The sequence below is a fragment of the Polyodon spathula genome, chromosome 1 (assembly GCF_017654505.1).
Source record: "Polyodon spathula isolate WHYD16114869_AA chromosome 1, ASM1765450v1, whole genome shotgun sequence".
NCBI lineage: Eukaryota > Metazoa > Chordata > Actinopteri > Acipenseriformes > Polyodontidae > Polyodon > Polyodon spathula.
The window spans coordinates 39,956,716-39,967,225 of NC_054534.1; the positions used below are offsets into that span (position 1 = coordinate 39,956,716).

At 36.6% G+C, this 10,510-nt stretch overlaps 1 protein-coding gene across 1 annotated transcript in view; it reads left to right on the plus strand.

Moving 5' to 3' along the window:
* Positions 1-10,510, plus strand: part of LOC121318691 (cytosolic carboxypeptidase 1-like) — an 85,644-nt gene that overhangs the window by 7,978 nt on the left and 67,156 nt on the right. Inside the window, exon 3 of the mRNA XM_041255635.1 lies at positions 3,539-3,669. Coding sequence (XP_041111569.1) covers positions 3,539-3,669 — 131 coding nt within the window. The remainder of the gene's footprint in view (positions 1-3,538; positions 3,670-10,510) is intronic.

Below are 10,510 nucleotides of genomic sequence, written 5' to 3' on the forward strand. Positions count from 1 at the left end.
GATGTTCACCTGTTGCTTCATTGTAAGTGGTACAGTACGGCTTATTTGTTAAATGCTTAACAAATACTTCTGACCTCTGTTATATCACTGACTAGGAAAAGCAATAGGCAATCTGTAATACCTAAAAATAAATACATAAATAAAATCATTACAAAATAATACGCAGTAAATCTATTCTGAGGTCTGAAACTTTCTCACAACAAGCCCTTGGGTAAGTCTGTTCATGTATTTCAGTCCCACAGGTGTATATATCATGGGCAGGAAGATTAATTTCTAGAATACGAAAAGTGATTTATGACCAGGGGTATGTTTCTAAAAATATCAAAACAATCACGATTGTGCAGAAAGGTAGGGGAAGTATTTGATTTTAAGCTCTGCAGCCTGTTTAGTAACACTTTAAAGTCTGTGTATGAATGTAGCAAAGCTGTCCTGTGTATGACTGCTTCGCCAAAAATACTGAATATAAGGTCAAACAGGATTGTGTTGCCTAAATTGGATTCAGATGGGAAGATGTGAAAGATTACTGTATCTGTTTAGAAGCCAATCTTATATTTCAACTGGTAATAGTGCCCTCTAGTGTTAATTGTGCATAAGTTTCCTCTTGCTGGGTTCCCCAGATGTCGAAGCTTTAAGGAAATGTTGTTGTTCCAACCTTTTAAATCACTTCGATAACCACTTGCCAAAAATAGCAAACCAACCTTTTGTTTGCATTAGTTAATATTCTGTAAAAAGCATGGCAATTATTTGAATATTCTTTTGTTTTTAATAAGCTTAGCTCTATATTGCAGTCAAAAAATAACCTAGGAGTGAAATCATATTCTCTATCACACCAAAGTACGTTACCAAACAAAGAGTATGGTATAAGATGTTTATTGCTGTGGCAGTGGGGCTTTTTTCACATAGGTTTAAGGTTATTATGTTTTTGGTTGTTTATGATAGTAGCTTTTTGGTTCACTTATTTTAAGTTTGATACTTCTGACTACATTTACAAGTAGGAGTTTCAGTTAGAAATTAATTTATTAATCACAGAAAATGGGGTCATAATAAAAAAATATAGGTGGTTTACTCAGACCGTAACTTTAATTTTATTGATTTATTTATTACAATAACAATAAAAACACACAAATAACTGTATTATAAAGGTATTTTTTCCTGGTATTTTTATAATGTAACTATGATACAATAGCTCCTGTTTTACTGAGTATTTAGATGAGTATACAGTTACAGTACTCCAGTTCCATGTTATATGGAATAGTATACTCCATGACCTATGTGTTTAATGCATTTCTGCTCTGCTCACTTTAAAAGAAAACATCACAATTAATCTTGTAACGGCGTGGTTGGAAGGAGCACTCTGATTGGCTCGTGACATTCCAGAAGGGATGGATTAATTTCTTGTGGACCACTGACTGCTGCCACTGATCACTCCACACTAAAATTCTATGAACATATTTAAAAAAAAAAGTTTGGAACTGTAAGTTCAAAATTTTGGCACCTCATACCATCTTATTGTGATTTTTTCGAAATGTTTACACATAAAATAATAATGAAAATAACATTTGCCTTGGTAAGGGCAAATTTAAACACAGTGTGTTAAGCCTGGAAGGAGGTGTTGCGTTTGACTGCAAGTCAGATCACTGTTCGTGAAAGACCTTGGTCACATGTTCAAGGGCAATGTTAAAATTGACTGTCACCTCTGGCCTCAACAGAGCACTTGGGTTTGGAGTGGGTTAGAGTTGTCGAACTGGCCTATACATTGACTCAATATTTGTACGTGTATCTTGGTGTGTGACACTTATGTCTGGAATGGCTTGAAAGGAAGGAATTTGACAGCCATTCACAATGATGGTGAGGCTTGGATGATAGTCTCTAACTTGTGGCAAGTAGCTGCTAAAAGATCAGTTCAGGTCGTTCCATTTTTATTTGTGAATCATCTGCAATGATTTAAACCTGTAAAGTCCTGAGCTAAAGTAGCCTTTTTACTTGAATAACAAAATGATACGTGGAGACGACCTGAGATGTTTTCTTGACACAGAAAGATTTATGCGGGCTACATGTGTTGCAACAATTTCCATTACCGCTTGTAGTGATGACAAGAAGAAAATGTAATCATGTTACATCTAAACCTGTCTCGGATTAACAAAGCTGAATATATTATATATTTTAAACAGCTTCATAAAATAAGTTTATGCAGTAGGCTATATGTTTTCATGCCAGACTTCACTGGTTATGCTATTTATTGTTGTATCTGTCTGCCATTTAAAACCTAAATTCATGAACACATCTATTGATTCTGGACTTCTGTTCTGCTGTTATGTTACAAAATTGTTGATGATTTTAGAATCCAGAAAAAAAAACGCTGTCCAGGATCTTTTTCTGCTATTTTCCGTTTTGACTGTATCAAAATAACTTCATGATGTTCTTTAAAAATAAATAAATAAATGCATTCACAGTGATATCTTCATGAATTTAAATTCTGACTCAAATTTGTCAGCATATTCTTAAGTATGTGCAGGTGTAGCCAACATAGTGTTAGACTTTTCCTTACAGAATAGTGTGTACTACTTTCACTAGCATCAGGAGTTCTGATTTGTATCTCATTTGTTTCTTTAGTTCCTAAATACGTTTAAGATTATTATGTTCTAGTGGTGTTATGTTCTAGTGGTGCAACTGGCAATCTGATTTATTAATTGATTATCAGATATATATTTATTGGCAAGCAATGAATCAACATTGTTATTTTTCAAAATCAGACATCAGAAGATCCAATAACTAAAAACACTGCAGTACATACTAGTTAATACTTAAAAGCATAGCTTGCATTCAAATGAACACTTGATTTAAAAAATAAAATACAAATAAAAATCTAAAGGACTTTAGAAATTTCTAAATTAACAACTGAAAAGAACATGCAGCTTTCACGCCATATGTCTATTTAAGACTTTAACAACAATAATAATAAATCAATACTATTATTTTTAACATAAGTTATTTTGATTTGAAATGTGCTTATTAATTAACCTTACTATTATCAACCTTACTATGTCAAAAGCATTTACCATCTTCATGAAATCCAATATATTCCCAAACAGCGCTATTCCATCCTCCCTTTCCATTACCCCCAAAATAGTGTCAGATTCTACCATATTTTAAAATAAAATAATTGTGTAGTTTACAAGCAGGAAAATGTCATTTTTAACTGATGTGACTTGTCCAATGTGAATCTGAAGGCCAAAGCATTTGTATCCTAGCATCACACTGAATACCTACCGTACTGACACTGATATAAGCACATAACTACATAATCAGTGTTTAATTGCAAATTGATAATGGAAGACTTCAAACTAGGCTGTAATCTGATGCATCTGTTCACCAATATGTAATCGAAGCTCTGGAAATGTAAGGATAGATGGTCAATAACCGATGCATTGATTAATTGTTGCCTCTACTCTATTTTGTGTTCCCCTTGTCATTGTTCTTTGCTTATGGTTGCAGTTTCATGATGTAAATCAGCTTTTTTTTTTTCTCTCTCCCCTAGAGTCCCCAGTAATTCCCGGGTCCTTACTCTCCTGTCCCAGCTTGAGAAGATTAATGCAGAGTCTGCAGTACTGGATGCAGACAGTGCCAGACATATCACGTCAAAGATCCTTCATCTGATACAAACTCAAGGTACGGTGTCCATATTTTTGTAATAGTTCACAAAACATCCTTTTTTAATTTATTGCAGAAAATTGAGCATTATAATTGTTTTGCTTTAGAGATGTTAGACATTCAGGATTCACATGTCAGTTTTTCAGAAATGCCCTGATTCAGTTCATTTAATAAAAAACATGTATGTTAGTCATGACTGTAAATTATAAATCATTGCTGTCCATATGGGGGGACAAAGTATACCTGTGACGTGTTTATGGAATAGTATGAAATGAGAAATGGCAAGTAATAGTTGAATAAGTGGTAACCCCTTTTAAAGCCAAGTGCTTTTGTGATAGATTTTATGACCGTTTTTACAACACTGTCTTTTTTAAAGTGCTATAAAAAACTTACTTAAGGCAGTAAAGTGAAAAGAAAAATGTACTGCAATGAAAATGTCAACAAGTTGCATACACAATAGAATCATTGTTTAATACTAACAGAAGTTTGTACATCAAACTGTAAACATGGTTTCTGCACTTTGCTCTACTACAACTGTGCTCCAGAACAGAAAGGCTCTGCCTGTAATTTACCTAGTTCATGTTTTTTTATGCAGTCTGCCTAGTCTTAAGGTGCTTTCACACAGAGGAGTTATGACGGTTCAGAAGCGCCACTGAAGCAGCTTATAAGTCAGTGTGAATTGCCTGTGCCGCCACAGAACAGTCATATTTTATACCATCTCTGAACCACCTCGTAAGGTAGTTCAGAGACGGGACTGAACCGTCATAACTGCAAGGAGATATATATATATATACACACACACACACACACACACACACACACACACACACACACACACGCATATATATACACGCACACTCGCATTCACGGCTCTCTAATGCCAGGCTACAATCCTGGAAATATGCAGAAATTCATTTTGAAAACTCAAATCTCCTCTTTTGAACCCTGCCCAGGGCTGTCTTTTGCATTGCCTGAGTAAAAAGATTTAAAGGGCCAGGTCTCTGGCAGGATTTTTTTTTAATCATCAAGCGGACCATACTTAAACGGCTACCCAAAGACCACTAGGGCAATTGAACATAGCCGAAGTAGGCGGCAAAGATGTTAAGACCTAGATGTCATTTAACAGTATGTGGAGCAACTACTGGTGTTCTGAAGATACTTGTAGAATGTAAGTGTGACATATGGATGAGATGCAGAGACACCTCCATATATCCACACAATCTGATACAGTCATGAGAAAAACAGACACAACTAGCAAAGCAAGAAGTTACTCATAGCCATTTTTGGTAAGTCTGTGTATAAGGTGATTTGACCTGACATAGGTTAGATCAGTCACAGTGACTTTATGTTGGTGAGTGCTAGCGCCATCTAGTAAACACCAACTGTGGATCGAGTTCCCCTTTGTATTGCTGCAATTCAGAGTAGATGGTGCTGGCGCTTACTAGCATAAAGACAAAAAAAAAAAAAAATGTAGCTTGAAGCAGCTTACTCTTTAAACAGCATTCACTGCATATCATGTCATAACCTTTAACCATGCTTTAAAAAAAATAGCTCTGCATGTGTATTATTGTTCTATAAAAATTAGGATTGTCTTGCGATTTAACTTTTTTAATGGATACAATTACTTAATCCATCTCATTCAAGTCAGTTTTATTACTGATATCATCATCATCATCGTCATCATCGTCATGGTTGTATATTTATTTGCACAGAATTAGACAAAAAAACCTTTTGCTGTTAAATTGTTTGAACCAACTGCTCAGTCACAAAGGAGTCAGTTTATTACTCAACTTCCTGCATTTCAAATTAAATTGTGTATTTTCATAAATGATTCCTTTAAAAGGGTATCCGTTATACTCATACTCCATACGCTGTTTTTCATTTCTGTTTAAAAATAAATAAAACATTCAAAATAAATGTGGTCATTGAAATAAAATTAAAAGTTGGTAGCTATCCACTTTGCAACAGCATTGGTAATACAGGGTGTCCCACTGAAAGTAGTTCAGTAAGTAGTGTAAGTATTACAACGTGTAAATAAATGATCCCATGATGGACCAGCACAGACATGTACAAGAATCATCGTTATTACAAACTCGCTTTATACAGGAGTGTCACTCCCAGCGTGGACATGGACTGAATACCAATATATAACTGAAATAGTTACGGGGCTACTTTCAAGTGGGACATCCTACAGTGTCTATAGAAAGTCTACACCCCCTTGAACTTTTTTTCACATTTTGTTGTGTCAGTGCCTCAGAGTTTAAAGGAGGATTTTTTCCACTTATCCACACACCATACTCCACACTGTTAAGGGGAACGTTTTTTATTGAGAAAAAAATTATATATTAAAAATACAAAACTGAAAGATCATAATTGGATAAGTCTCCACCCCCCTGAGTTAATACTTGGTGGAAGCACCTTTGGCAGCAATTACAGCTGTGAGTCTGTTGGGATAGGTGTCTACCAACTTTGCACACCTAGATTTGGCAATATTTGACCGTTCTTTACAAAACTGTTCAAGCTCTGTCAAGTTCTTCGGGGCTCTGACTGGGCCACTCAAGGACATTTACCTTGTTGTTCCTTAGCCACTCCAGTGTAGCATTGGCTGTGTGCTTTTGGTCGTTGTCATGCTGAAAGGTGAACTTCCGTCCCAGTTTCAGCTTTCTTGCAGAGGTTTTCCTCAAGGACTTCTCTGTACTTTGCTCTATTCATTTCTCCTTCTGTCCTGACAATTGCCCCAGTCCCTGCCGATGAGAAACATCCCCATAACATGATGCTGCCACCACCATGCTTCACAGTAGGGATGATGTTCTTGGGGTGATGCGCTATGTTGGGTTTGCGCCAAACATAACGCTTTGCATTTAGGCCAAAAAGTTCCACTTTAGCTTCGTCAGACCACAACGTTTTTTTCCACATGGCTACAGAATCTCCCGAGTGTTTTTTTGCATACTTCCAACGGGATTCAAGGTGGGCTTTCTTGAGTAGTGGCTTCCTTCTTGCCACCCTACCATACAGGCCAAATTTATGGAGTGCTTGGGATATTGTTGTCACATGCACACTTTGACCAGTCTTAGCCATAAAAGCCTGTAGCTCTTGTAAAGTTGCCATTGGTTTCTTGGTAGCCTCTCTGATCAGTCTCTTTCTTGCTCGGTCATCCAGTTTGGAGGGATGGCCTGATCTAGGCAGGGTCTTGGTGGTGCCATACACCTTCCACTTCTTAATAATCATCTTGATCGTGCTCCAAGGGACATTCAAGGCCTTTGATATTTTTTTTTCTACCCATCCCCTGATCTGTGCCTTTTAACAACTTTGTCCCGGAGTTCTTTTGAAAGCGCCTTGGTGCTCGTGGTTGAGTCGGCTTTGAAATGCACTGCCTAGCAGAGGAAACCTACAGAAACTGCTGAATTTATCCTGAAATCTTGTGAATCACTACAATGTAACACAGGTGGAGGCCACTTAACTTGGTGTGTGATTTTGAGGGCGATTGGTTACACTTGAGCTAATTTAGGATTGCTATTACAAGGGGGGTGGACACTTATCCAACCAAGCTATTTCAGTTTTTATTTTTAATACATTTTCTACAAATTTCTCAAATATTTTGTTCACTTAGAAGTTGTGGGGTAGAATGTGTAGATAAATGAAGAAAAAACCTATTTTAATTCCAGGCTATAAGGGAACAAAAGGTGAACATTTTGAAAGGGGGTGTAGGCTTTCTATAGGCACTGCATATCATACTGACATGATGTAGCCCGATTCACAAGCTTACATAGAACCTGAATTAAAAAAAAGAAATACATAAACTGCAACTGACGGGTTTCATTTGTTATTCTTTTGTTGCTGCCTGTAGCGGAATAACTGCTAGTAAGTGTATTTTGAGAAGTGAAGGCATGTTTACAGCACACACGTGGTACAACAGACTAGATGCATTCTGTGATACTGGAACTAACGGATACAAGTAACAGTTTTTCTGTCCAATAAACTTCCCATTCATAAGTCCTTCACTTTTAGTGCTTTGCTCCATAATACAGTTCCGTGACGAACTTTCTGTTTAAACGATGTCAGCACCTATTACTTTGCATGCACTCGAGTATATTAAAATAATCCGCAGGGAATTAATTACGGTATGCTGAGAGGGTCAAGACAGTGGCGAAAGAGAGCAGTTAACTGTGATTAATTGACAACCCTAATAAAAATACAATCTTGTAAGGGAAGAGTTTTAGAATGATTGAGTTTCCCCAGCTAGTACATTTTCTTTCTGCACACAGCTGACTTGGGGAGGTCTCATTTTATGACATGGCTATTTAGTTGTGTTGGTGGTGATGGAAACATTTTGATTCCTGTCACATATGAGTGAAATAAGATCACTTAATAGCACTGGCAGTCCCTGTCTGCTCAACTTACTACTCTGCATAAAATGATATCTGAACATCTTACTAAGTTGTGGCCGGTTCTTGTGCTATTTCTTCCTCTTGCAGCTTTTACAGCTGTGGCTAGCAAATTAGACAGCTGTTGAAAGTATCCTTTACTAGCTGTATTATTAACTGGTTGTTAATGTAGAACAGCTTTTGGTTTGTGTAAATATAGTTAAAGGGTGCCTATACCCAAAAAGCTGTCTAAGTGCTCTGCATATCCAATAAATTATTTTTGCTGCACCGATTTGGTCAACAAGTCGCAAGTTTAGCAGTGTTTTCAGTTTCTTTGTTTCACTTTCTGTTAAACTTGTAACACTTGAGGGAGCTGACATATTGGAGCCTTCCATGCAGCAACATGACGTCAAGTCGTTGATTTCCCTGACAGGCCAAAAATTGCACGCATGGGCTTATGGGAATCCATAGCGTGTGACATGGCGCAGTACAAAACTTTCAGGTGCTTGAATAATAAGCATAAAAACAAGACACAGTTATTTTGTGTGCCAAAGCCTATTAATTCAAAACAGATGATCATAGCAAAAAAACAGCTACATAATTTGAGAAAGGGGTATGCACTGTTTTCTATTTGGTCGAAATTCTTTTGTGCGTGAGGACCACTTTGAATTTGAATGCTACGATAGCAACATGCAGGCAAAGCTTCTAGGGTATGAATGCAAGACCCAATGCAACAAGAAGAAATGTCACACAGCAAAGGCCGGCATCATTGTTTAGCACGATAAAATCATCAAAAGGTAGCTCACTGTATAACTCAATTGTATTTAGTAACAATAAGGAATAATCTGCATTCAAATGAGTAAGATAAATGACGAGACCAAAGGTGAATGTCACCTGAAGCCTGAGATGCTGGTATTACAGACTTTTTATTGCACATTTTGATGTACTTTATTTGTTATCAGTTGTAGCCATTTACAAAGCTTGAAAAAGTAGAACACATGTATGAATTATAGAAAAAGAGTATTCTGCATTCTCTTTATTATCGCTTTCCAGTTTTGGAAATTGTCTGCTTCAGTTTTTCACTGTTTTTGCGTATTTGTGTAATTTAGTTTTGAGTTGTGTCGTGTAATCCCCTTGTGGGCTTAGCAGGCTTGCATGCTGTTTTCCCTCTTCTCACTCTCCTGTTGAGAAACTATATCTATATGGTATCTGTTGTACTGAAACAAGTTGTTTTTGTAATTTTTTACTGATTTACAATTATTATTTTTAGGTTGAAACTGCCTGTTTGTGTGTTTCCTCCTTTCTTTTTCAGATGGTACCTTTCCCTCTTACAGTTTCATGATATCGCTGCCTGACAAAGCTAAACTGGGGTAGTCAGACCACAATGGTTCATATAATTGCCCTTCTATTTTACTTTTTTCATCCATAACAATCGCAAATTATTTTGTTAGGTGCAGCTATAGACTAGCAGAGTTCGAAAATAGGGAAATCAACAACCCAGCGTCATGTCCTGTGACCCAATGCATAGAAGCTTAACACTGTTTTAATACTGTTGTAGCATAATTGGCTGAGCAGGGGCTTTAAATTGTGTCAACAGTTTTCAGCCACGTGTTTTCAATTGAAATTATTCTATATTCACTACCACTAAAGATAATCTTTTTTAAAGGTTGTTACATTCTAATATATTACACAATAAGACATGGGTGCAATTATGTGTCCTGACATTGTCCGCAAGTCATTAGAGCACCATGATTCAGTTGTTCTTTAGGGATATGTGACAATTCCCAGGGCTAGAAGTTCACTTTTTAAAGCAGCAGTGAGGATTTGCTACCTGCCTGGAAAGTAGGTAGCAAAATGGTCTTATTCGGTAGCGGTTTATTCAACTAATAATAATATATAAAAATAATTTAAAAAAACAAACACCTACCTACTGTTTTTTTAAATAGACTGAATATCCCAACCTGCAACATAGTAGGCCTATATTTAAGTTAGTGCTGGGATGAACACAGGAATTTCATGTTTGGATATTCGCTCGTTTTTCAAAAAGTAATAAAAGCCATTATTTACACACACGCACACACACACACACACACACACACACACACACACACACACACACACACACACACATACACACACACAATGCCTTGCAAAAGTATTCAGACCCCTGACCAATTCTCTCATATTACCAAATTACAAATGGTACATTGAAATTTTGTATTGTTTGATATTTTTTTTTTAAAACACTGAAACTCAGAATCAATTATTGTAAGGTGACATTGGTTTTATGTTGGGAAATATTTTTAAGAAAAATAAAAAAAAACTGAAATATCTTGCTTGCATAAGTATTCAACCCCTGTGCTGTGGAAGTTCCCAGTTTGCACCGATGAAAGAAATTGCCCAAACGAGGACACAATTACCTTACCATTGGCCTCCACCTGTGAACCATTAAAGTTGCTGTCACATTTTCTAGATAAAAACCCCACTGTTGAAGG